This window comes from Pan paniscus, chromosome 1, assembly GCF_029289425.2.
Source record: "Pan paniscus chromosome 1, NHGRI_mPanPan1-v2.0_pri, whole genome shotgun sequence".
Taxonomy (NCBI): domain Eukaryota; kingdom Metazoa; phylum Chordata; class Mammalia; order Primates; family Hominidae; genus Pan; species Pan paniscus.
Window position 1 is genome coordinate 202,573,227 of NC_073249.2, and position 27,471 is coordinate 202,600,697.

At 52.5% G+C, this 27,471-nt stretch overlaps 1 protein-coding gene across 2 annotated transcripts in view; it reads right to left on the reverse strand.

The window, feature by feature from the left end:
- GRHL3 (grainyhead like transcription factor 3) overlaps positions 1 to 26,519 on the reverse strand; it is a 34,902-nt gene extending 8,383 nt beyond the window's left edge. The window contains exons 1-15 of one of the 2 annotated variants that reach the window (XM_003810769.4): positions 26,339 to 26,519; positions 23,176 to 23,237; positions 21,056 to 21,401; positions 20,732 to 20,805; positions 20,095 to 20,248; positions 19,781 to 19,892; positions 18,106 to 18,200; positions 15,595 to 15,753; positions 15,096 to 15,174; positions 14,843 to 14,976; positions 12,942 to 12,976; positions 10,089 to 10,177; positions 9,177 to 9,262; positions 6,609 to 6,673; positions 1,478 to 2,360 (exon numbers count right to left, since the gene is read on the reverse strand). In XM_003810769.4, coding sequence (XP_003810817.3) covers positions 2,246 to 2,360; positions 6,609 to 6,673; positions 9,177 to 9,262; positions 10,089 to 10,177; positions 12,942 to 12,976; positions 14,843 to 14,976; positions 15,096 to 15,174; positions 15,595 to 15,753; positions 18,106 to 18,200; positions 19,781 to 19,892; positions 20,095 to 20,248; positions 20,732 to 20,805; positions 21,056 to 21,401; positions 23,176 to 23,237; positions 26,339 to 26,404 — 1,671 coding nt within the window. In that variant the 5' untranslated portion in view covers positions 26,405 to 26,519 and the 3' untranslated portion in view covers positions 1,478 to 2,245. Of the gene's footprint in view, positions 1 to 1,477; positions 2,361 to 6,608; positions 6,674 to 9,176; positions 9,263 to 10,088; positions 10,178 to 12,941; positions 12,977 to 14,842; positions 14,977 to 15,095; positions 15,175 to 15,594; positions 15,754 to 18,105; positions 18,201 to 19,780; positions 19,893 to 20,094; positions 20,249 to 20,731; positions 20,806 to 21,055; positions 21,402 to 23,175; positions 23,238 to 26,338 lie in introns of those variants that run through there. The other variant, XM_055096501.2, reaches the window with a different exon arrangement.
- Positions 26,520 to 27,471: the final 952 nt, after the last annotated feature.

Here is a 27,471-nt window from a genome sequence, read left to right on the forward strand (position 1 = left end):
TAGTGGCCTTGGAGACCCACCAGTGAGCCCTGAGGCTCTGAAGATGATAATTACAAACAACCAACGGAGATCATGTCCTGCACTTTATAGCCAAAGAAACTGAGGGCTACGGGTAGCAGTGGCTGGTAAGTCTGCTCTCCCAAAGGAAGAAAGACCCACTTCAACTTGGCAGCTTAAAAAAGATAAATGTGGCCGGACGCGGTGGCTCACGCCTGTAATCCCAGCACTTTGGGAGGCCGAGGTGTGTGGATCATGATGTCAGGAGATCGAGACCATCCTGGCTAACACGGTGAAACCCCGTCTTTACTAAAAATACAAAAAATTAGCTGGGCATGGTGGTGGGCACCTGTAATCCCAGCTACTCAGGAGGCTGAGGCAGAATGGCGAGAACCCGGGAGGCGGAGCTTGCAGCGAGTCGAGATCGTGCCACTCCACTCCAGCCTGGGCGACAGAGCCAGACTCCGTCTCAAAAAAACAAAAAAAAGATAAATGAGGGAATGGAGGAACTGAACTAAAAGAGACAAAAACTGGCCAGGTGCAGTGGCTCATGCCTGTAATCCCAGCACTTTGGGAGGCTGAGGCGAGTGGATCACAAGGTCAGGAGTTTGAGACCAGCCTGGCCAATATGGTGAAACCCCGTCTCTACTAAAAATACAAAAATTAGCCAAGCGTGGTGTCAGGCACCTGTAGTCCCAGCTACTCAGGAGGCTGAGGCAGGAGAATCGCTTGAACCCGGGAGGCGGAGGTTGCAGTGAGCCAAGATCATGCCACTGCACTCCAGCCTGGGTGACAAAGCGAGGCTCCGTCTCAAGAAAAAAAATAAATGAATAAAATAAATGAAAAGAAAGCAAGCCTGAATCTGTGATTTGTTCTCTAAGGAAAATAAAGGCCTTGATTTGTAGCATTTGTCAATTTCTGACTGTCACCATGGCTGATTTCAATGTGCCAACATGACCACACTCCTTCAGAGTTGGGAAGAGATGCCTGCAATTGCTTCTGTGAGCTGTAGGAGCTGGCTGCAGGGAACGTGGCTTGGCCTAGAGAGTAGGCGCAGAGCTGGCACAAGACTCAGGTCATGTGGCTCCCAGCCTTGGGTGCTGCCTGATGGCCTCAGCTGTGAGGTCCTCTTCAAGCTCATTCTACACCCTTCCCAGGACTTTCTCTGCAGAGTCAATGATCCTGAGGCTGTAACATTCAAACACAAACATCTGGGCATCAGGAATCTGCTGCCTTCCAGAGGGGGCACCTCTGCTCCACCGGTGCCCTGCACGTCCCAGCATCCTTCAAGTCCAGGGCAACCCGTTCTCTGCACAGAGCCAGAGCGAAGGGAGAAAGAGGAGCAAGGCCCCGACCAATGTAGCCATCTCTTTCCAGCAGACTCTCCCAAAAGGAATGAGAGCAGCATGTGAAGTAATGTGACGTAATACATAGATAGATTTTTATTACTAAATACCACGTGAGTATACAAAATGCATCACTGAATAACAGCTAAAAAAACTCCAAGAAATGTGAAATACACATTTTTTGAAATGATAAAAACATATCCATGAAAAATATAAAATGTTGCATATATACAATATATTTATATATATATATATATATAACAAATGAAAATCGTAAATAAGAAATGTATACAACAGTGAGTGGCAAGGCAGTAGTTTTACACAGCGGTCACTTTGTTCCAGTCGATTGTTAGTGCTATTTACATCCTGCGCTGAGGAAGTCTGAGAAAGAGACTCCAATATAGTGTCTTTTAAAAGTCATTTGCACTGAAAATCAAGAGTTTTCAAGTTAACTGACCAAAGGTTGAGAAATCCTTTGTCTGAAGTTGAAGGAAGACAGAGAGTGGGGGCCGCACCAGCTGGCGTGGTGCTGCGGGAGGGAGCGTGTGCCGCCACCATCTTAACGGGCAGCCTGCAGGAGCACCACTGCAGACAAGGGTCTTGGGAGGAGGGAACAGTCTTCTGGGTAGGTGGTAACCATGGTGACATTGTTTTGGGGTACGGGGAGGCACTGGCAGGAAGTTCAGGGAGCAGATTCAAGCATACCATGGGGATCCAGGCCAGGGGACCCCCTACGTCTCTCCCTGGCCCTGACGTCTGTGGGTCTGTGACTCAAGGGCCTCTTCCCTCAGGGAAGGCATTCAAGTAACAGCGCTGAGGCATGTGGAGAGGTTGTGTGTGGCGTGGGGCCACGTCCCTGCTGGCCCCTTGCAGGTCGTGAGGGTTTGGATGCTCGAGAGGCCTTACAGCTCCTTAAGGATGATCTGAATTTTGCCGTCCAGCTCCCCCATGTCCAGCAGGAAGGCGACGTGGTTGCTGTAATGCTGAATGATGTTGTTGTCCATGTTGACTAAGATTCTGGAATGGAAGAGAGGATGTGGTTGGAACACAGCAGGCGCCCTGTTTTCAGGCCTTCTGAGTGACCAGGATGAGTGATGGGTCATACCCAGTGGGTACCTGCCACATTTTAGGCACCTCACAAACCTTCCCTCTGATCCTCACAACAACCCCACGAGGTGAGGGAGTCACAGTCTCCTTTACTGCACAATGCCCAGTGGCCGAGCCACAACCCAACCCAGGCCTGCTGGCCCCCACACTCACAGCTACTGCGCCGGATTGCCTCTCTCCTGGTACACCCGAGGATGGACATTCAAGCAACTAGTATGTAGATCTGGGGGAGACGCAGTGCTCCCTTAGTCACCATATTGAGGACTCAGACATGAAGTGTGAGTTCAAGCCCAGGAGGGGTGGTGGGTTGGGTTCAACAAGAGGCTAGGATGTGTCCCTCAGGCATGCCTGAGCCAGAGGCAGGTGCCACACAAGCCCCTCCCAGTTCCATTCCCAGGAAGCTGAAATCTCAGGAGGATTGTCCAATAGACTTGAGGGGCTAGGCCCACTCTCTCCCCATATTCTCCAGGCAAGGACCTGGGTCAACCTGAGAGAGACAGAATCTTCATGGCTGTGGGCCCCTGCAGGGAGTCAGAGCCATTGTTTATGCCAAAGAAAGAGCCCTCTAGAAGCTGCTCCTGATGAAGGACCCACCAAGATGTGACTTGAGCTGATCACATCAACCTTCTCCTTGCCCCTTCCCTGCTGTCTTCCGAGCATGTAATGGAGTTGGGTATATCCACCCACATATTCACCATCCACCATTCATTCACATACACACATTCCCCATCCATCATCCACCCACCCAACCACACCCCCATCCACCATCTACCCACCCATACACACCCCCATCTACCCTCTACTACACACCCACACACACACCTACCTGGCATCTACTCGTCCATCTACCCACTCATGCACCATCTACCCACACCCCACCCCCCTTCCACCATCCTCCATCCACCTGCCCACCTGCCGTCATCTTCCCATTCATCCCCTATATTCACTGAGGCCTTTCCATGTGCAGGGCTTTGCTCAAAAACAAGGACCATAGGGAGATGAATTAGACCTAGTTCCTGCCTTCCAGGAGTTTTGAATCTAGTAGGGACTGGGAGGATGACTCTTCATATTACCCCAGTTCATAAATGGGGAAGCTGAGGTTCAAAGAAACAAAGTTATTTGTCTAAGGTCACACAGTTCATAGATGGCAGGGCTGGGATTTGAACCTTTTCTTTTTCTACTGTATCATTTTTAGAAGGAAACAAAGCCCTATAAATACAAGTTAAGAAGCAGCAGATAGAAGGAAGGCAAAATCCAGGGCTATGGGAGAGTTCTTTGAAGTGGCGCAGGAGCGGCAGGCACGAGGACCCCCCGAGGGCAATGGAGACAACACGGACCCGAAGGCATGGCCCACATCCAGTTGTCTCTCCCTGCCGCTCTCAGGAAGAAGATCCAGGCTTGGGCTGTCAGTGGTTTGAGCGCTGACTGCCAATGTGTAATCATAGGCTCCCCTTTCTTGGGTCCTGCCTGGAGTTCCTTCATTTCACGGAGGGCTCTTTGGGCACTGGAGGTCGGAAACAGACCAGGGGAGACCAGAACTGGGCAGAGGGGTGGGTCCTTTTTCAAAATCAGGGTTGTTTTGTCTGCCATTGATTGCGTGCTTCTAGGTGCCAGGCACTGTGAAGTAACTGATGTGTACCAGCTGGAAGGCTGGATCCCTCCCACTCCCCAGCAGGGCCTTCCAGCGCCCTGAGCTCACACCTGCTCACATCTGCCAAGCTCACACCTGCTCACACCTGCACAAGAGGGCTTCCAGATGGGCCCACAGACCCCTCTTCTCAAAAGTTAATGACAGCGGGCCCCTGAGAGGCAGTACCACTGTCACCAAATGTGGGCCTCTTGTTACTTGCCACCTTCTAGCTGTCTTCAGTCCTGAGTCACATTAAACCCCTGGCCAGCTGCCAGCAAAAACAATGTATTTGCTCATCTTTCCAGCACTTAGTGGGGCCTGTAAAGCTGACTCTATCCACCTTCATCCAGAGGACTTTCGGGAGGGTTTTATGAAAATAAATCAGGCCTTTGATCAGAATTTCCTGTTTCTCACATGAGGACTCAGAGGGAGGCAGAAGATGAGCCTGGCCTCTCCTCTCCTAAGATCTATTTTGGGGAACACTGTCATTCAGACATTTCAGACAGTCCTGGGGCTGATGTTTTCATGGCCGTGGGGGTGTGTGGGGTGCCTGTGAAGGGCTGCTGAGTGATGCCCTGGCTATGGTGCTGGGCAAATAAACTGGCCAGCCTGGCTGCATCCTTTATTTGCACATTGCGTAGTGATTAGAGGAACAAGCAGGAGGCAGGATAACAGAGTGGATGCCTGTACAGGCTTTAGAAGTCCAAGATGCTTCTGCCAGTTCCTAACTCATGACCTTGTAACTACTGCAGACTTCAGTTTCCCCATACGTACAAACAGAGATAATGATACCCAGCTCAAAGGGTCAACGAGATGATGCTTGGGAGTGATGCAGCCCAGTGCCTGGCATGTAGGAAGTGCCCCATAAATGGAAGGTTTTAGAATTATGATTTCAATAGCTGGCTGGGGCTTAAGGGGAAGCCTCTGGCAACTCAGCCAGTGGGGCTGGGGAACATCCTTGTACACACACCCCACCCTCCCACCCCCCATGCAATCACACAGCCTGGCCTGGAGTGGGATTGGTAAGGGAGGCCTGCCACAGGTGGGGCTGGAGCCAGGGGGCATGGGCACTGGAGCTGAAGGGAGAGTGGGGCTGGGCTTGTCTGGGCAAAGCAGAGCCTGCCCTTTGCCGTGAAGTGGATTTCACTCTACAGAGCATGTGAGACTCAGATGGAAACCGAAACTTGGAAAAAAAAGACACACGAAAAACTCTAGACATGCATGCAACTAAAACCAAAAAAAACCCCCTTCCCAGGGGCTGCAGGGATGGATACCTTCCCCCACCCTCAGCCTTCTATGGAAGGCTAGGAAGGAACCAAGGAGGAGGAAGGCAGGCAGGGCTGGGCCTGTGAGGAAGGCAGCCAGGCCCCTAGGCCTGATGAGATGGGGATTCAGCTTGAGTACAAAACCTGCCTGCTTTGCAAAGTCTTCTACAAAGGAAGATCCACTTGCAGTAGCCACGGGGCAAGTGGCTGAGCACCTCCAAGGGGCTACTAGCAAATGTCGCTGGAGTTAGACTATCCACAGCAAGAGGATCAGATTGGAGCTGTGGGCAGAGGGGCTAGGAGTGCATTTCCCAGGGCTCTGGTTCTGGGGCCTCTGGGCTGGCAACAGCAATGACAATTCCTCACTGTCTGGGGGCCCTATGCCAGGCTGGTGAAGTCACCTACTCAGGAAGGGCTGCAGAGGACAGGCTCACTAGCTCTGACCAGGGGACTGATGTCTGGAGGACAGTTACCATGTGACCCTACCTCCCTTTCCCAAGGGATCTTCTGAGCAGACAACAAAGGTACTCTGGTGCCCAGGCGCCCATGGTAGGCAGCCAGGCACTGCCTGCCCCCTGGAGGGTACAGCTTTATTCCTGGCCTAGTCTGTCTAGCAAAGATGGAGGAGGCCTGTGGAGCATCCCTGGCTGGATTCCCTCAAAATGACTCCCAATCACAACTCATTTTCCAGACTCATCGCCAGCCACTCCCTTCCTAACTACGGCTCTGTCAGTAACAACTTTGTTGGGCCTGCCTGCCTCATGCCTTTGATCCACTTCTCCTGCCCCTGAACACTGCTTATTACCTCTGAGCCTCAGTTTCCTTATCTGTCAAATGAGGACTATGGTATTTACCTCTTAGTATGGCTGTGAGAGTTAAGTAGTGTGTGCTTAGCCTCGTGTCTGACACATAGTGAGTGCTCAAGGGGATGGTGGTCACTATAATCATTATCTTTATAATCAAATGGCTTGGTTTCCCAGTGGCCTTGAACCTGGGTCTTCTGACACATGACCCTCCACTTCTCCCTCCACCCCACCCAGGAGGTCATATATGTAATGACCCTTCCACTTGTCTCCCACTGCCATCCTTCCCAGTTGTGACCCATGTCTGGTCTCTGCAGATGGAGAGGTGACCAGTGGCTTTGGCCTGGCTGGGGAGCTCTCCACCCCAACTCCACATCCCCTCAGCCCCTCCACAAAGGCCAAGTACAAACATTGCTCAGCACTGAGCAACCAGCTGGGGGAGGGTGAACTAGGCACTCACCCTCGCTTGCATTTCTTGTAGACTTTGTAAATGTTCTCTTCAGGGAACCCATACTTCTCAGAGATCTGGAAGGAAAAGACAGGTGATTCATTGCCTGCTGCCCACGCTAGATTTATACAAGTCTTTTATGCCATCACTTTTTTTACTTCCTGATTACAAAAGTAAAACATATGCATATTGTGGGCAAATATGAAGAAGAAAATTACAATCATCTATAATCCTGTTTCTCAGAGATAGACACCATTAACATCTGGGTGTGCATCTTCCCATCTTTTGGTCATGTGTACGTACGGTTGTGTGTATAAATGTTTTTAGGTTCCACATGGTTTTATATATCTTTTTACTTATCATCCTAGTATAAGCCTTCCTATGTCACAACAAACACTTGTCAAGCAGCATTTTTAGTGGCTGAAAAATATCCTGAAGAGCATCTACCATTTCCCTGAACTTGCCCATGAGATATTGAAACTGTCCTAGTGCTGAGGGTGCACCCATGTACCAGCTGGCTGGCCTCGTGCAAGCTACCTGTGGAGACAGGAACAGTGCCCACCTCAGAGGGTTGCTGGAAGAATTAAGTGGATTGATCGACATTAAACACTTAAGACAGCTCCTGGCGCGTACTGAGCCCTGAAAAAGCGGTCAGTGTTGTTTTTTTCAGAAGCAGAGCAATGAAGATGCTGCTTGCCCTGCTGGGACAGGGGAAAGCCCAGACATCTCCCCCTTTTAGGCCGGAATTATTAAGCCCATTTGTTGGGCGAGCATGCGGCGCTCAAACAGCATAAGCCACGTGCCCAAGGCCTAGACCCCAGGTTAACTGACTCCATCACATTCGAAAATGTTGGAACTTACTTCCCTACATGAGGAGACTGTGGGTCAGAGGCTTGTTGAGTGACCTGCCTGAGATCACACAGCCAGCGTCAGCCTGTCTCCCCAGAGCTTCTGAAGTTTCCTCTGGGGCAGGCACATCCAGTCTGGTCCCAGCTGCACCCCCTGGATGTGCAGAACTTCGAACAGGCCACTCTTACTTCTCTGAGCCTCGGTTTCCTCACTTGTAAAATGGGCATAGTAATAGGATGTACACACACTGTGGTTCTGCACACGAACTGAGACGATTGTGTAAAGGGCTCAGGCCAGTGCCTGTCCCAGGGAAACAGCTCTGTAAGACGTCTGTGTTGATTAGTACTAGCTGCCTAGAAGCTGCAGCAAACCTCAGGTCCTGGGTTTCAGGTGGAGGTCATCCTCTCTGGGCATTTTAGAAAAAGGATCAGGTTCAGCTTCTCAGTTATTCTCTACCCTAACAGAGATTCCTCCTGGCAAGAAGAGTTCTTAGACGACTATTTCTTTTAATGATGATGTGACTGAAAGCTACCAGGAAGAAGATCTCAAGTCAATCTAAGGAAGAACTCAGGAACTCTCTCACCATAAATTGGACAAATTGGACAAAGACACCACGGGCTGCCCCATAGGTAGTAAACTCTCCATTCCTGGAGGTACACAGGTCAAAAGTGGGCACCAGCTTGGAAGCGCTGCTGGAGAGAGGGAGCGCAGGCACTAGATGGGGAGCTGACCCTTTAAGGTATTGTCCAACCCAAAGCCTCTGAGTCTATATTTAGGTGACATTAATGGTCTTTTGTGAGCCCAACTTCCTGGGGCTGATGCCAAGCAGGGCTGACGATGCGTAAAGAGAACAAGCAGCCGAGTAGCATGAGGAGAGCCTGGGCTGGCATCCCGGCTCTGTCACCTGGAGCTGAGTAACCCTGGCAAGTCACCTGACCTCTCGGAGGCTGTGTCCTTGCGGGAAATCAGGAGATACGAATAGTACCCACTTTTCAGGGTTGTTAAGGGCACATGATGAGCCAGTGCAGGCGGCATGTCTGACCAACTGCCTGGCACATAGTGGGCCTTCAATAAAGGTCAGCTAGTGTTACTATTTGATGCCATTTTCACTCCGCCAGCCTGAAATCTTGACACCATCTGGCTTTTCCGAGTGGTTCCACCTTCAGCCACAGCTGACCCTGGTGGAGGCAGTGTTTGCTTAGTTTTTGCCGGAGCCACAAAGCTGGCTATGGGTTTTATTCAGGACTGGGCTGTTTTGCCCACTCTGGTGGTTTGGGGGGCTGGGGAAGGTCTCCTTGCACAGACATTGCCTTCAGCTACCCCAGCCAGTGGCCCCCAGCCAACCACAAGCAGGCAGAATGAGGCCCCCTGGGAAAGAAAAAGAGAGCGCCTCTGGGGCCTGGCCTTTTTGGGTTCCATTCCCATTAAAACAGAAACAGGTTTGCAAAGCCAACAAAAAACCCTGGCCTGTCAGACAGCAGCCATCAGATTAAGGAGGATTTATGGTGTGTGCGACTCCCAGGGTGGAGTCAGGGTTCTGGCTGGGAGATAACATCGCAGAGGCACACCCCCACCGGCAGGGCCCCTCAGGCCCCCTGAACAGGGTGGGACAGGTAGGCCACCGGCATGCCAAGGTTCCCTCCTGTGGGAAATCAGAACTGCGTGGTGAGGAGTGGGGACAGGAGCGTAGAGGGGGTCTGCCACGGTGGGCGGGGTCCACAGGCAGCTTACCGCATTCCTCAGCCCCTTCAGGTCTGGGGTCTTCAACATGAGCGCGTCAAACACCTCCTCAGTCTCCCTCCGCACATACAGCAGAACTGAAAAGCAAGGGCCAGCTTGAGTGCAAGGAAGATAATGTGAACAGGATCATCTCAGGGGCTGGGGAATCTGAAAACGTTACTTGAAAATTGACTTCTGCTGAGGGTCTTTGCCCAGCTGGGAGGCCCTTTGGCCGGCTCTGCAGATTCCCATGCACCTTCTTAAGCTGTGCTTATGTGGGGGTGTCTGAACCCCTGCTCTACTACCTGCCAGCCAGGTGACCTTGCAAACGTGATTTTAACATCACGGAGCCTGATTTTATTTGCATATAAAATGGAGGCTCTGTCCGCTGTTTCGTAGAGTCATTGTGGGAATTGATGGCAGTGTGTGGAAACACGAGGTGCCACGCAAAGCTCGATTCATGGCTGCTGGAAGCTTTTGAGCTTAGCTGCTAGTTGGTTTCTTCCTGATGGCCAGCTACAGCCCCCAGAGGTTTGGGCTTGTTCCCCACCCCAAGGAAGTAACAGATTTAGAGGGTCAAAGCAAGAAAGCCAGACATCAAAACCCCACCCTTCTCCCATTCCCCATTAGAAAAAGTGGGAGAGGGGGGACTCGCCCAGCATAACCAGCCTGCTGACTATGCCAGCTGCCCAGGACTCCCACGTCCACACGAGGTCAGGAGACAGAAGCCGCCAGTCCTGTGGTGGTCTCTCCAAGCGGCCTGAAGTTCCCTCCTTACCCCCACCCCCAAGTCTTGACCTAAACCTAGCTCCAAGGGGTAAGGCAGCGCCTCGTGCCCCACCCCAAGGAGGCTTTGGGAAAGCCCATGAGGGAGGTGGGAGCTGGGGTGGGCTCGGTGAGTAAATGAGGAGGGCGGGAGGTCACCTCTCTGAAGGTCGTCTTCCTTGGCCTGCTTGGAGGGCAGAGGCTCAAACTCCTCAGTGAAGGGCGAGCAGGTACGCTTCAGAGGCAGCCTGTGGGGATGGCAGTGGGGGAGCTTGTGAGAAACTTGGGGACCCCTAGAGGCTCAAGGACCCTGCTGGGCCTCCAGGGGCCCTAGAAATGGGGAAGAAAACACAAGGGTGGATGCAAAGCAGAGGGACAGTGGGGGTAAAGCAGCAGGTCTGGAGTTGGACTGCCTGGGTTTGAATCCCAGCCCTGCCACGCACTAGCTGTGTGACCTGGGTGAGTCCCTTAGCCCATCAGTGACCCCATGTATAAAATGGGATGATGAGAAAGCAATGATAGCAATACTTCATAGAGGGGTGTGAGGCCACAGGAGACCCTGCTCACTGCGCTTAGAACACTGTGACGCACCGGAGGGCCTCAATAAATGTGGACTCATCGTCATCATCATCGTTCCTTTTCAAAAGAAATCAGGTCAGATGTGAGGCAGGGTGGGGGGGTGGAAGGACTGGGGGCTTTGGAGTAAGACAGGCTTGGGCTCCAGTCCTGCTGTGGTGACTTTCACAGCTGTGTGACTAGAAGCCACCTCACTTCTCTGAGCCTCAGTTTCTGCATCCATAAAGCAGGGCAATAACCCTGCTTGCCTAACTCTGAGGCTGTTGTGAGGTGACAAGTGACATAATTTGGGGTGAAAGCACCAAGTGAAAAGTACATTTTGTTCATAGGGAAGAAACTGATCATAACAGCAAATGATCTTCATAAAGTGCTTTCCCACTTACGAAGATTCCATATCCACACCGCCCTCCTCACCCTCTCGAGGCTGTTTTCCTCGTCTGACAAATGTGTAGGCTGAGGCTCAGAGAGGTGAAGGGACTGCTCAGGGCACTAAGGCTGTGACTGACAGAGGGAAGGACACAAAGGCCCTTCCTAGGCCAAAGTGTCAAGGGGTGCCGGCCCCAGCTAGGCCCCCCAGTGGGGGTGTGTTGGGGAAGGAGATGGAGGGTTTTCATCCCCTAAGCCTCCAGCACAGCTTCCCTCTTCTCTCTGAATCTGCACCACCACAGACTCTTTTCCTTTCCCTTTTTACAAGCGGGTGTCTCGCCAGAGATTCGCCAACTTTTCACATAAAACAAACCCATAAAAACCCAGGCAGTTTCAATGAGAAAGAAGCATGGATCTAGCTTGGGGGCTGGGGACAGAAGTTGGTGGCTTCCTCCTCTGGCCCCACACCCTAGCTTGCAAGGAACAGGGAGAAAAGCAGGCTGGGGGCAATGGGCATGGTACAGTGGGCATGGTACAGAGGGCACAGGTGTAGAGGGGGTACAGGTGTGGCGGAGGCACAGGTGTGGAGGGGCACAGGTGTGGAGGGGGCACAGGTGTGGAGGGGCACAGGTGTGGAGGGGGCACAGGTGTGGAGGGGGCACAGGTGTGGAGGGGGCACAGGTGTAGAGGGGGCACAGGTGTGGAGGGGCACAGGTGTGGAGGGGGCACAGCTGTGGAGGGGCACAGGTGTGGAGGGGGCACAGGTGTGGAGGGGCACAGGTGTGGAGGGGGCACAGGTGTGGAGGGGCACAGGTGTGGAGGGGGCACAGGTGTAGAGGGGGCACAGGTGTGGAGGGGCACAGGTGTGGAGGGGGCACAGGTGTGGAGGGGCACAGGTGTGGAGGGGGCACAGGTGTGGAGGGATCACAGGTGTGGAGGGGGCACAGGTGTAGAGGGGGCACAGGTGTAGAGGGGGCACAGGTGTGGAGGGGGCACAGGTGTGGAGGGGGCACAGGTGTGGAGGGGCACAGGTGTGGAGGGGGCACAGGTGTGGAGGGGCACAGGTGTGGAGGGGCACAGGTGTGGAAGGGTACAGGTGTGGAGGGGTACAGATGTGGAGGGGGCACAGGTGTGGAGGGGGTACAGGTGTGGCGGAGGCACAGGTGTGGAGGGGCACAGGTGTGGAGGGGGCACAGGTGTGGAGGGGGTACAGGTGTGGAGGGGGCACAGGTGTGGAGGTGCACAGGTGTGGAGGGGCACAGGTGTAGAGGGGGTACAGGTGTGGAGGGGGCACAGGTGTGGAGGGGGTACAGGTGTGGAGGGGCACAGGTGTGGAGGGGTACAGGTGTGGAGGGGCACAGGTGTGGAGGGGTACAGGTGTGGAGGTGCACAGGTGTGGAGGGGTACAGGTGTGGAGGGGGCACAGGTGTGGAGGGGCACAGGTGTGGAGGGGCACAGGTGTGGAGGGGTACAGGTGTGGAGGTGCACAGGTGTGGAGGTGCACAGGTGTGGAGGGGGCACAGGTGTAGAGGGGGTACAGGTGTGGAGGGGGCACAGGTGTGGAGGGGGTACAGGTGTGGAGGGGCACAGGTGTGGAGGGGTACAGGTGTGGAGGTGCACAGGTGTGGAGGGGCACAGGTGTAGAGGGGGCACAGGTGTAGAGGGGGCACAGGTGTGGAGGGGCACAGGTGTGGAGGGGCACAGGTGTAGGGCACAGGTGTAGAGGGGGCACAGGTGTGGAGGGGGCACAGGTGTAGAGGGGCACAGGTGTGGAGGGTGCACAGATGTGGAGGGTGCACAGGTGTGGAGGGGGCACAGGTGTGGAGGGGGCACAGGTGTGGAGGGGGCACAGGTGTGGAGGGGGCACAGGTGTGGAGGGGCACAGGTGTGGAGGGGCACAGGTGTAGGGGGCACAGGTGTGGAGGGGGCACAGGTGTGGAGGGGGCACAGGTGTAGAGGGGGCACAGGTGTGGAGGGGGCAGAGGTGTGGAGGGTGCACAGGTGTGGAGGGGCACAGGTGTGGAGGGTGCACAGGTGTGGAGGGAGGCGTGTGGTTGTTTCTCTCCATACCTGTTGGAGCTGCTGGGTCCTGCCGAGGGGGCTGCCTGCAATGAAGTGAAAAAGACATTTTCCATCACACGCAGGAAAATGAGAGGAGCCCCCGGCTGCTGGAGGCTCTCTGGGAGGAATATTTTTGGTGGGAGGTGGGGAGAATACTGTTACAATGCCTTTCTAGCCCATTCTGCTCAGACAAGTGCCCTTAAGTGACCTGAGATGTTGAGTGGAAAGGAATCACCCAGCCTGAGCTGGATGGGTCAAGGACTCAATGAACACACAGGAGGTGCTAAAGCCATGTTGTCAGAGCAGAGTCACACTGAGCCCCACCTGGGCCCCAGCATGCCCAGAAGGGCTGGGAATTGCAGATGGTCCTGCGGCCGGTAACTAGGCAGTTGGAGCTGAGGGCCAAGGGAGCAAGGGCAACAGGCCTTTTTTTTTTTTCTTTTTTTTTCTGGGGGGAAAGAGTCTCCCAGGCTGGAGTGCAGTCCCACCATCACAGCTCACTGCAGCCTCGAACTCGTGGGCTGAAGCAATCCTGTGGCCTCAGCCTCCCAAGTAGCTGGGATTACAGGTGTATGCCACTAAGCCTGGCCAGAGGCCCTCTTCTTGGACCCTACAGTGTGCCTAGCACTGTGCGGTGTGGGGCAGGCATCAGTCAGTCTTGTGAGGTAAGAAGCTGAAACCTAGAGAGAGCAGAGAGCTCTAGAGATGACACGCCCGGCAGGAGGCAGAGTCAGGGTTCAAACTCAGGCTCTCTGTTGGCTATTACCCTGGGCTTCCCCTCTCCCAGGCTCACAGGTGTGGAGACTGGCCCACCCTCAACCCCCACAGGTTGACTGTCAACCTAGCCACAGGGGCCTTCACCCTGAGTGGTCATCTCCTTACTGAGGGCCTCTAGTTGGTGAGAGAGTGAGGAGAGCCAAGAGAGAACAGGTTCACACAACCGCCTGTGCTGCGGGGCCACAGCGCAGCTCCCAAGATGGCAGAGAGAGGAGGGACACAGACAGTGCTCTGCTCCTGTGCCAAGCTCTGTCAGCACTGGCCGCTCTTCTCAGCGCCACTGTCTACACCTCATTGTCCTAAGTCAATACACTGAACATGCCTTGTACACCGAGGTCCATTTGTATAAATATTCCTGAAGAAACAGTGCGGAGCTGTACCCTTAAAGGAAGGAAGTGCTCAGACTCTCCAGTATGGAAGCGCACTAGGAGACAGGCTCTGGGGTCTTGACCCTGCCATTGAATTGTTGTGGGACCATGCCTGGAAAAGGGGGTAGGTGCAGTCTCTCGGAGGACAGCTGTAACAGGGAACCCAGCCCACTCCTGGCTGCCAGGCGCTCAGTCCCGGCTGCTTGAGAGGCAGAGCAGCTAGTGGGGAAAGGTGTGGATTCTGAACAGGTGCCTCAGTCCAGATCCTGGCTCTGCCACTTACTAGCTGTGCAATCTCAGGAGGTTTCTTAACTTCTCTGTGCCTCCATTTCTACCCCACAGATCCAGGGAGACATTATTATTGACTTCCCAGGGCTGTAGAGAAGGGTAAGGACGGTGATGCCTGGGAAGCGCTCAGAGCCGCACCTGGCACACAGTGAGCACCACAAGTGCTGCCGTGAGAATTCCATGGGGCTGCAATCAAATTTGGGATCAGGTATCAGAAGCCTCCTCTTTGTGTGCCCTAAGCATGAACGTTTCAATGGTTACGAAATCTGTTTCTTCATAACATTCTTCTCTTCAGTACAATAGGTCACTGAAGCTATAGGACCATATATATGCATGTTTAAACCCCTATGATTCAATAAAGGTCTTGAAACTGGCTGAGGGGCAGGCTGCTCCCCACTGGTCTGTGCTAAGGCAGGCCCCACCTAGGAGCCAGGACCCTCTCTCGGCTCCTTCCCGAGACCCCAGCCCTGGCCTCACCCCTCCAGAGCGCTGCAGGCTGGAGAAGTGCACATTGGGGATGAACAGCACGGGTGGCGTCTCCAGGTCAGTCTCTGGCCGAAGGTAGGTCGTCTCATTGCCCCTGAAGCCCGACAGCAGGCAGCCCTTGACGCCTGATGGGAGAAGGAAGCCAATGTGCCCCGAGGTCCCTCCACTCAAGTCCCTCCCACCTCTGGTCTCCTTCTCCCCTTCACGCCAGCCGAGCCCACCCAGGCCCTGGATCCCCACTGACCACTGTTGCTGGAGTCAGGGCACTTGACCTTCCTCCGGAACTGCTTCCGCTCGTCATCGCGCATCTTCCTCTCAGCTCCCTGCAGGGGAGAAGGAGAGAGGGTCACCAAGGGCCTGGGAGGGGCTAGCTACTTTCACAGCTGCTGCTTTGCATCTTAAATATGGGCCAAGCTTCTGGTCCTTCTTTTTTCCAGAACAAGACCAGGAAATGGGAAGGTACCAGCACTTACCTGGCCCAGCCTGGCCAGTGGGGCCTGGCCCTGCTTGCCTGAGGTCAGTACAGGCCATGAGAGAGGCGGACAGACAGAAGACAGAAAAGAAGAAACTCAGAGAGACAGAGAGATGGAGGAGTGGGGGTGGAGCAGGAGAGGGGAAGGAGGAGAAGGGATAGAAAAACAGAGAGAGACGGACAACCCAGAGAGGCTAGGAGGATGCACGGGTCTGGGTTTGGCCCTTCTACCTCCCCGGGACCCAGTATAGGGTCTGCCCAGTCCAGCCACCTTGTCACAGAAGATCTTGATCTGGCAGACAGCACGGTGTACCAGGCGCTCAGTGCCCAAGCCACAGTCATAGGTGTCAATCTGCAGGTTCAGGGGGACACCCTTCACCCCCTTTTGTGAGGAAAAGTCTGTGCTCAGACAGTTTACGCCGATGAACACCTGGAGACAGAGGGGGCCGCTGGGTAAGTGGCCTGCCCAGGTGGCCAGCCCCACCGTCCCACAGTGATCCTGTATTTCTAGCCTTCTGTGTGCCTGCTGCTCACCCTTAAGCCTCACTAGGCCCCTAGAAGGCAAACATCAGCACTCCTCTTTCACAGATAGGGAAGCCGATGCTCAGAGAGGTGGGGCAACTTTCCCGAGATGACACGGGCAGTGTGTGGTGCAGCAGGGGTTTGAACCCAGACTCATAGCCCAGGCTCTTCACCGCTGTTGGTACAGTTTCCGCTAGACTGCCAAGGGCAGCCCAAGGGGTGGAGACTAGGGGGGATGTCAAGAGTCCTATAGGAGCTTAAGATCCAGAGCCTCGTTTTTCTGCAACTCAGGACAAGGAGGTGGAAAAGGGCTGAGTCCCCTGTCCCCAGCACAAGGAGACCACTTTCCTGCTGGCCCAGAGACACAGCCCCTCTCCACCCCAACCACCCACTCTAGCCATAGCAGGACCCTCTAGTGAGAGGTTCTTTCAGCTGATTTGATCCCACCCCACATACAGCAAGGGAGCGTCCTAGTCACCCCATCTTACAGCCGGGGAAACAGATGCTCTGAGCAGGGCTATAATTGCTGCCATTCCCCTAGGGAGTCAGGCGTGGGGCATAACAAAGTGAGCCTGGAGGAGGGGCCGCCCACACCTGCTGCGGGAAGCTGGGCTCTGCCGCTCACTAGCCATATACGGCTTCAGACAAATCCTTTCACCTCACTGAGCCTCGGTTTCCTTGTCTGCAGAATGAGGATAATGAAACCTATCTTGTGTGGCTGTGGGGTGTGTAGGCTTGATATGTTATAACCGTTGCCATGAGAGGGACAGCTGGAAGTCTCATCCCAAAGCCTATGCCCAACTGATGGTCGCCTGGGGTCAGTCTCAGCGGGGCAAACCCTGGCAAGGTCACCTGGTGATTGTCCTCCTCTGGGGCTCCATGGGAACCCCGGTCCCCCCGACGCAGGCTGGCCCCTGGTCTTTGGAACATTTCCTTTGGAAATGACCCTGATGCAAACAGGATGTGGGGGGGTGTGTCTGAGCAGACCCCCTTCTTTCCCTGGCTGTGCAGACCAGGCCCCCAGGCACATGCCAGACATACCTCCCCCTCAGCCAGCTCTGCCCTCATGCAGCCCCCGCCCAGCTCGCACCTGAGAAAGACCCAAGCCTGGGGGCTTAAAAGGCTGTGAGAAAATCCCCACCGAAACCCATCTCTCCCTTCCCACGAAACTCCCCACTCCCTGAACCCGAGGCCCCAGCTCCTCCTCCAGCCCGGTGCCAGTCTGAATAATAATAATCCCTGCCTTTGTGCTCCCTTTGTGTTTTCTGAGCTCCTGCACCTCCATCTTCTCCAGGCAGCCTGGCCATCCCTGGAGGCAGGCGGGGAGGCAGGGGTTAGCTCCCCAGCCTCTCCAGGCCAGAAATGCCCCTGAGATGAGCTGGACCTGACCCTGCTGAGTGAGGTAAGCCTGGTCCAGGGAGGGGAAGGGACAGGCCGAAGGTGCTCAGCTCCTGACTCCCACACTAGTGCCTCTCCACCATGCCGGCTCTCTAAACAGCAAACCAAGACACAGCGAGGCCCATGAGCACACGGCAAGCCCGCGGCTGGGCTCAAGCACTAAGGCTGGAAGAATCTTAACGGCTTAACTACTGGCATGAAAACATCACCAGAGGCTCCATCTCTCAGGCCTCTCCAGTTTGTAGACATGCATGATCTTGTGGGCTCTGCACTCCAATCCTAGCAGGCAGGTTACTGTTCTCATTTTTACAGGCTCAGAGAAGTGAGATAACTGGGATTCGAGCCCTCATTCACTGGACTCCTTCGCATTTCTCCTGCATGCGACATTCTGCGCTGGCCAAGAAGTCAAGAAACCTGGGTGCCCCCAGTGGCTTGCTGTGTGACCACGCAAAAGGCTCAGTTTTCCCATCTAGTAAATGGGTGGACTGGAGTAATATCAACAGTTGCCACTTTTGGGCCAGGCGTGTGCTCTACCTTTTACTTATCTCACCTGCTCCTCACTACAACCTACCAGTTGGTGCTATGATGCCACTCCTATTTTATAGTCAAAACAACTTAGGCTCAGAGGGACTAAGGCACTGGTCCAAAGTCACACTTTGGACCAATAGGTGGAAGGGTGGGATGCGGACCCAGCCTGCCTGGCTCCAAAGCCCAAGCTTCCATACTACACTGCATCCTGCCTCCTCCATGAGTGCCCTCGTCGGAGCAAATGACACTAATCTAGGTGTAAGAAAGCCTCTACCCCAGAATAGGAACTTCCAGGCGGCCCAGTCCCATCCCAGCCACTGCCCTCAGCACTGACCTTGGCCTCTTCATTCACGTTCCACACAAAGGACAGTGCATTATAGGCCACCTCCTCAATGTGCTCCACAGTGTTGAAGTTTTCTTTGCAGTCAGCTGAAACCGCAGGAGACCAGAAGGAGAATCAGGAAGGAAGGGATCTGGGACCACTTGAGGAGGGAGGCATTAAAAACTGGGCCTCACTCGGCCGGGCGTGGTGTCTCACGCCTGTAATCCCAGCACTTTGGGAGGCCGAGGCAGGGGGATCACAAGGTCAGGAGATGAAGACCATCCTGGCTAACACAGTGAAACCCTGTTTCTACTAAAAATACAAAAAATTAGCCGGGCATGGTGGCAGGCGCCTGTAGTCTCAGCTACTCGGGAGGCTGAGGCAGGAGAATGGCATAAGTAAACCTGGAAGGCAAAGGTTGCAGTGAGCCAAGATCGCGCCACTGCACTCTAGCCTGGGTGAGAGAGCGAGACTCTGTCTCAAAAAAAAAAAAAAAAAAAAAAAAAAAAAAAAAAAACTGGGCCTCACTCTTGGCAGGGGCATACATTCTCTCCCGCAAGAACCACACTTCAATCCAGGGAGGAAAAGGGATTCCTGTGCCCTGGATTACAGATGGGAAAACAGGTCCAGCCTGAGAAGCAGATCTGCCCAAAGCCCCAGAGGGAATCCCAAGCTTTGCCAAATAGTCTCATCATGTTGGGGGTGGAGGTTATACTTTTCACCAGGGCTGTGATTTGGGACTTCTCCCAGATGAAGCAGCAGCAGCAGTATGGTAATAACAACAGTAATAGGGGAGTAAGAGCAGTAGCAAAAGTAGTAGGACTAGCAAGTGCCATTTCTTCAACACTTACAATATGCTAAGCCCTCAGTTCATCCTCCACAACTATGCTTTGAGTATTCAGTTTACATATGAGGAAAATGAAGCTCAGAGAGGTTTGGTTACTTGGCTAAGGTCACTCAGCTAATAAAAGGCAGAATAGGGGCTGAAGCTCAGATCTGTCTGGCTCCTGAACCCATGCTCCTCACTGCTATGCTATCCAGCCTCTCGGGCAAGTCATTAAACAGTCCCCTGTGTATCATGTTCCCCAGGGCACATAGCTGCTAAGCTGAAATCAGCATTGTAAGCAGGCAAGGCAGCTGGCCTCAGCCCATTTGAGAGTTGAACAAACTGAGGCTCAGGAAGGTGAGGTGACATAGATCACACAGCCAGGAAGGGAGTAAGGGAGCCAGAAGCTGAAGACTTGAGGGCGGGCTGTGCCTCCCACTTGTTTCAGGGCTAGGGATGGGGACGAGGTGGCACCCACAGGGAGCCTTTCCCCCGCCCAGCTCCCAAAAGCTGAACGTCCTGTGCTGTGCCTCAGGCCTTCCGAACCTGCTGCCTGCATCTTATCTTGTGCATTTGTGTCTTCATCAGCCTCCTGATGGAGACAAACAGGCCAGCATCGCAGGAGCCTATTTATCTCACACTGCTAGGGTCCCCAGGGCCCTGTTTATCCCAAAGCAATACAGAAAAGACGCCACAACTTCTAGTCAACAGATGCAAATCCTTGCAAACCCCACAGTGTTTGACCTGGAGACAGAGGTCAGAGCCAGGTAGGGAAACAGGGGTGAGTAAGAAAAAGGCCTGATTGATGCGGGGGTGGGGAGAGAGAGAGGAGCTGGAATGGAGGCTTGAGAAGGCTCTCACCCACGTCAATGACCCGCTGCTTGGCAGTGGGTTGCCGGGAATGCCAGTGCTTCCAGAAGCGCAGCTGCTCTACTGGGACCTTCTCATTGTCGAAGACAACCATCACCACACTCTGCAAGCACAGTTGGTCACAGTCACTCCTGGCCTCTTCCTAGAGCCTGGGTCCAATGGCCTGCCCTTTTGCCTCAGTTTCCCCAACCCTGTGGCAATGGGCTATTATCAAACAGCCTTTCCCCAGGGTCCGTGGCTAACCCAAGGAGGAGGTATATCTTGCCCCATTCCACCCCTTCTGAAGCTGCTCCAGGCCAACGCACCTTGACTTTGTTGGAGGACAAGGCAAGGCCTTTGCCACCTGCTGGGGTCCGCAGGGTGACGGGGTAGAACTGGCCTTTGTTGAGGTAGGCCATGGGTGACTCGCCTGACTTGATGTGGATGGCTTTGGGGGAGCCCAGGGTGTATTCAAAGTCACTGCAGGGAGGAGGGAGAGGACAGTGAGGCTGGGCTCCCAGGCAGGAAGTCTCCTAGAGGGCAGTGGGGCAGGAAGCCTGAGGCTATGTTACAGACTTGCTGTTTGACCTTGGAAAATAACCTTACTTCCTTGGGCCCCAGTTTCCTCAATTTGGGGGTTCTATTTAATGGCTTTGTTGAGCCACAGTCCTGCTGAATAATGAGGGCCCAATGAAAATTAGAGAGAACCTTGAGGGGTGACAAAACCAGGGAAAACTAAGGATAAAAGAACCTCAGTTTTCTGATAAGGTACAAGTTCTGAGCTCCCTATCACAGCCCGGGGACAGGATGTGGGAATCATTCTGTCTCCCTCTATCTATCTGCCTTCATCCCCCACTTCTCATTAATTGATTGTGCCTGCTATGCTCTGGGGACAGTGTGGGGCTCTGTCTGCAGCCCCTGCCCACTGCCCAGGTGTCTGAGGGTCCAGGGAGACCAAGTTACCTTTTGAGGCTGGGGTAGTCCTCTGGACATGGGGGTTCCGGGGAGGTTTTCAGGATATCTGGGAAGAGCATCGACTGCAGAGAAACACAGCCCCAAGAGAATAAATGCTCACATTCACTCTGGGAAGCCTCAGCCCAGGGCTGTGCATTACAGCTATGCAGGTTTTACAGTGTACAACTTGGACAATAGTACATGGCAATCCCGTCTCAGCTCTAGGATGCTTTCCCCCATGGATTCCAAAGCTCTGATCTGTTCACTATCTTCTCTTATTCTGTACATGCACACACATATCTATGCTATAGGGGAGCGGGGATGCGCCCTCACCTCCTGTGGGTCATCTTTGAAGGTGCTGTCTGGCTGCCAGCGCTGTGTTGGCGGCACCCCATGAATGCTTTCAAACAAGGAGTTGAGGGAGCCATTATCATACATATCACTGGTGGGCAACAGGTAGCTGTCCACAGAGCCGGCCTCCAGCTTGCTGGGGCCTGCAGGGAGGGGAACTGCCTTGCCAGGGGTGGGCAAGGCCCCCTCCAAGCTCATCAGGTTATTCTTCTTGAGCAAATCTGGGTACTCTGGAGTTCCAGACACGTTCTCTGTCAGGAATTTCATGAGGTGTGTGGGGCTTTCAAGGGGGGTGAGGTCCGTCTCATATTCCATGCCATGGTAGTACCTGGGGAGAAAGAAAAGGGGCTGAGTGTACTTCTCTCTGGGGGTAAAGGGGGGTCTTTGGCTAGAGTGGAAGGCAACTGACACACTGGCCTTTGATCCAGTGTAATGTTTAGGCCCATCCAGCATGCACGAAATAAGACACTGTAGCAGCCCAGTTGGCCACAGGGATGAGCAGGGAGGTGCTGAGAATGGAACCAAGCACAGGCTCAGGGTTATGGGAGCAACATCTGTTTTATCCATTACAGTACTTATTAAAAACAAAAACAAAAAACCCTGAAAGTTTAATCATTTATTTTTAGCCAAAGTCAAATGTCTCTGTGTCAAAATGTCCCTACTTCAAAACAACTGCATTGAGTCAACCCTAGCGGGGTGTGTACAAAGTGGGGAGGGTGGGAGAAACATGTATCTGTGAGTACAGTTAACACATGCTTAGAAAAAGATCTGGAAGGATGTACCCCAAACTGTTAAGCGGGAGAGGGGTACAGGATTATAGGAATTTTTTTTTTACTTTATACATTTCTGAAGAGTTTGCATCTTTTGCAAGAGACTGGTGTTGCTTTTGTAATCAGAAGAGCTAATGATATTTTTAAAAATTAGTTTTGAGTGGCAGGGCACGGTGGCTCACGTCTGTAATCCCAGCTCTTATGGAGGCCGAGGCGGGCGGATCACGAGGTCAGGAGATCGAGACCATCCTGGCTAATATGGTGAAACCCCATCTCTACTAAAAATACAAAATATTAGCCGGGCGAGGTGACGGGAGCCTGTAGTCCCAGCTGCTCGGGAGGCTGAGGCAGGAGAATGGCTTGAACCCGGGAGACGGAGCTTGCACTGAGCCAAGACCGTGCCACTGCACTCCAGCCTGGGCAACAGAGCGAGACTCCGTCTCAAAAAAAAAAAAAAAAAAAAAAAAATTAGTTTTGAGAAAGGTCCCCACGTACCCAAACCCACTGTTCCTGGCAGTGGAGGGGACTGGCCCTGAGCCAGCTGCAGGCCCAGGCTGGGTTATGAGATAAGCTGCAAGGCCTGTTTGAATTTTTCAAAAGGCTTCCCAGCAGAGGCCCTACAGGGTCATTTGTGAGAAGTTACCTGATTGGCCAGGAAGGAGAAAGTGGAGAAAGAGGGACAAGGTCTTTCCAGTGCCCATCTAGTCTTAAGCATGGCCTGGGCCGCTTTCTAAAGGAAAGGAACGTCAATGCCCTGGGGCACTAATGCCAGGGGAAGAAGTATGGGAACCCAGATGTCCCTCCCCCAACACAGGTCTCCCTCCCCCAACACAGGTCTCCCTCCCCCAGAGGCTGTGGGGCTGCAGGGGAGAGGGTTTTGAAGCTGAGAAAGAAAAGCTGCCCCCAGGGCTTTTCTATTACTAAGGCTTTGAAGTTTGTTTTCAGTAAACTCCAGCCCACATGGCCTATAGGCATCTGGGGTGTGTGTGTGTGTGTGTGTGTGTGTGTGTGTGTGTGTGTGTGTTTTCAAGCTGAGTTTCATTAGGACTTTCAAGAGCCCTAGGCTCTGCCTTCACTGGCCTCTTCCAAAATATTAAAAAATATCTTTAGTAAGTACAATGGTATAAAGATGAATATAATCCAAGTTGGATTATATTGATTTTTTTCTTTTAATTTTAAAATAAATGAAAACACTATCATGGATCCCAAAATGTGTTGTGGGCCCTCAGCACTGTGCCTCCTGTGCCTGATGGATAAGTCAAACCTGTGTGGAAGAGGCTCCAGGTGGAGGTGGGGAAGGGCAAAGAGGCAGAGGGTGTTGGCAAGCCTCACCTCTTTCCTTGGTCATTCCTGCCCCCAGTGCTGGAGGACAATATCCGCTTCTCCTTGGGACCCTGAGAAGAGAGAAAGGAAGGATTTATGCATGGCTAAGCTTCTGCTGGTAGGAGCCTCAATCCCCTCCTGCAGCTTTGGCCAGGCAGGGGAGTAACTTTGGTGATATGGTTCGGCTGTGTCCCCACCCAAATCTCATCTTGAATCATAGTTCCCATAATCACATGGCAGTGGGCGGTAATTGAATGATGGGGGCGGTTACTCCCATGCTGCTGTTCTCGTGACAGTGAGTTCTCATCGTATCTGATTATTTCATAAGAGGGCTTTCTCCTTTTCGCTCGGGACTTTTCCTTGCTGCCGCCATGTGAAGAAGGATGTGTTTGCTTCCCCTTCCTCCATGATTGTAAGTTTCCTGACGCCTCCCTGGCCATGCTGAACTGTGAGTCAATTAAACCTCCTTCCTTTAAAAATTACCCAGTCCCAGGTATGTCTTTATTAGCAGCGTGAGAACAGACTAATACACTTGCTCACTAGAAAACCCTCCAGTCTTTCCCACTGGCTGGAGCTCTAGCTATGATTAGTCTGAGCCCCAAGTCAGGGAGTGGGAAGAAGAACCTCAAGCTTGATAGTTAAGGAGCATGAAATTTGGAGTCAGGCAGGCCTGGCATAAGTCCTAGAAATGCCACTTGAAAGTGCACTGTGACTTTGGATAAATGACTACGCCTCTCTGAGACTCAGTTTCTTCATATGTCAAGTGAGTGGTTATAATACCTACTTAAAGGGGATTATGAATATTTGTTAATAAAAAATACTCCCTTTTTTAATAGAGTACTTCATATGGGCTAGGCCTTGTACTAAGTGCCTTCTCATCTCTTAGTCCTCACAGTCACTCTGAGATGTCTACTAGTATCATCACCATTCTATGGATGAGGAAATGGGGGCTCAGAGAGACTCTATTGTCTTAGTACTTACAAGCATAGACTCTGAATCCAGCTTTCTTGGGTTCAGTTCCTAGACCTACCACATACTAGCTGTGTGACCTTACACAAGTCCCTTAACTTCTCCATTCCTCATATCCTCATCTGTACAGAGATCATCATATAATACCAAACTCAGGGGGTCACTTTGAACACTCAGAATAGCACCTAGCACATGGAGAGCACTATATAAATGTGACCTTTCATGAGTATAATTATAATATTGTTATATCTTAGAACATTCTAATTCATTTGTCTCTAAGGCTGATACAGCTAGAACCAGGACCCCAACCCAGCATAGCCTCCAAAGCCTGTACTCTTAATCACACCCCAAGAGAGTATGAAGGAAAGTGCTTGACACAGTGGTGGACATTCAGTAAGAAATGGTAAGCAGTTGCCTTTAGCACTATATTACCCAAAGCCAGATTTGTGGCAGGACTTGGTCTCAAATTCCCGACTTGGTGCTCCTTCCACACCATCAGACCATGTCATCACTGTCCAGGGGACTGCTCTGAATCCAGAGTGCTCTGGAATGGGGAGGCCAGGGCAGGTGTATCTCACTGAGACACTGTACTTCGCTAAAACCAGTATTATCAATGTCACCTTCAGAGCCTCTCTTCTACCATCCTGGCCCTGGAATGGCTTCTTGCCAAGGGGACAAGGAGTTGGATTGTATTTGATGGTCCATCCTCAACCTGTAAATCCCAGGCTGCAGTTTGAACCTAGATCTAGAATTCTGGTTCCTATCATGGCCCCAAGCCATGGCAGCCATTCAAACTCCTCTTCCGTTGACCTGGGCTGAACACTCTATGGATGCCACCAGTCTGCTGGGGAGGAGGGAGGTAGGGTAACCAGACCACTCCAGAAGGAGAACCAAAGCCAGAGGATAGTTTTGGGCTTTCTCCTATCTGGAACCCACTTGGCCTCTGAGTTCACACAAAGAATTTGCCTTTATTCTTGAGGCAGAGTGGATAAAACACTTCTTGGGCTAGTGAGTTTGAGGTCTTATGTACAAGGTGGCTTTAAATCTTCAAGTTTCTCAATAATTGGCTAGCTGTGTGCCCCCATCCCCCAATCTAGGAAAGCTTCTTGGAGCAGTTACCCAGCCCAGGGACAGCAAGTCAGTTTGCTGTCTTGTGACAATTCAGACAGATGAGTAGGGCCTACCTGGATTACTACATTGACAAAGATTCTGCAGCCTCCTGTGCCCTTCATGAGAATGCAGGCTGCAATCCATTAGCAATGTCTAGCACACGCACTGGAGGTGGGAGGGGGGTTGTGTCATGTGTTATACCCTCGTGATTCCTGACTGGACCAACCCCTACTTATCAGATATGGGAGGGCCTAATTCCTATTCTCAGGAGCTGACAGCCTCTCAGAGACAAGGCCAAGACCCTAGAAGTAGTTAGTGAACAGTAAAAGACATAATGGCAGCTGGAGTAGGAAAGAAAGTAAGACCCTAGAAGTAGTTAGTGAACAGTAAAAGACATAATGGCAGCTGGAGTAGGAAAGACAGTAAGACCCTCAGGAGAGGGAGATGAGGTGGCAGATGGCTTCTAAGAGAAGGTGGGCCTTGGGAAGGGCCCCGAAGGAAGGGAATGGGTTAAAGAGTAGGAGGTATACTCCAGGTGGTGGGGCTGTACCAGGTAGGTTGGGATGACAGGGAAACGTAAGATCCGAGGGACAGGGGCAAAAAGAAGATGGTGGGGTATAAGAGTGTTGCTGTCACAGAATGTGCTTGGACCAGGCAACGAGTGGGTCAGGCACTGTCCACTTGGTCAGCACATGTCACAGACTGTGTGGCAGGCTGTATGGTGTGCTGAAGACTCAGTAATGATCCTCTAGGAGCTTAGTCTCGTGCAGAAGATGGAAGAAATAAATGTGTAAACAGCAAGCTTCTAAGCATTCTTGATGGCATCAAGGACGACGATGGTGGTTGCTGAGGGCACCCAGACAAGAAAGCCTCCTCTCCAGTGAATGAATGAAGTGACATTTAAGCTGAGACCCCAAGTTGAGAGTAGGGGTTAGCCATGGGAAAGGGAGGGTGCCAGGCAGAGGGAACAGCATTGTGCAAAGGCCCAGAGATGAGGGGCTGGGGTGGTCATGGTGGGCTGCTGAGCCATGAGGCCTGAAGTGAAGACACCCATTCAGTCAAAAGGGGGCATGTCCAGAGGGGGTAGACGTACCATGTAGTAATCATAGAGGAAGCTCAAGGCCGCAACACTGTCATCATCTCCATTGACTCTCATCATGGCCTTTGTGGCAGCTGTCAACGGGTTTTCTAGGTACGTCTTCCAGGCCTCATCCTCACTAGTGTAAGAGAATTTCTGCAAGTTGACTGGGTCGTTCTTTAGCAGCCGCACAGACCTGAAACTGAATGCAAGTAAGGAGAGTCAAATTTAGGCTATCCCAGAGGAAGGTCTGTGAATGGGCAGCCGCAGGCCAACGCCCAGGAATTCAGAGTTATTAGCTTTGAAAGCAAGAAACTGCCTCTTCTGCCACCATTAGGCAGTGTGGGGCAGCAGAATGGACACAAACTCTGGAGCTGGATCAATTCCAAATGTTGCCATGTAGAAGCTGTTGACCTGGGCCTTAGTTCCCTCTTCCACAGCATGAAGGCCATCATCCTGATCTTCAAGACTACAGAGTGGATTCAATAAAATACTTTCATAGTGCGTACTTATTCAAAGAGAATTCGTGTAATGAATGGGAAATGCCAATGATAAGCTGCAATGTGATAAGAATAAAATTTCCAGATAACCCATCATGAGTTCTACTGAAGAAGTTGTCCTCAAGACTGTGAAAGGCACAGAAGGCGTAGATCATTTCAAGTCTGGGAGAAAGCGTGGTCTATGACAGAGAGAGCCAGGGCGAGGAAGCCCTTAGGCAGAACCTGGTCTGGGAAATGGCATTTCAGGCCAATTTTATTGTAGAGTTTTGAGCAGTTGCTCAGAAGCCAGGAACTGGAGTTGAAGGCTGCAGGGCACACAGAGGCAGGAAGGACCCGGGTACTGGTGCTGAGAAGCTTGGACAAATACAAGGCATTATCTCGCTCAAGAGACAAGCCACAAGGGCTCAAAGGAAAGAGATCAGGAAAGGCTTTCTGGAGCAGGCAGACATTTTAGTTGGGGAAACTCAGCACTGGGGATTATTTCACTCAGCAGTGTGGGGAAGGAGCAGGGACCTAACAGAAAAATAATAAGAATGGAAAAATAATAGCTACTCTTTATTGAACACTGGCCATGCGTTAGGCACTAGCTAAGCACATTTCATAAATTACCATGTTACTTGAAACGACCCTGCAAGGCAAATACTATTA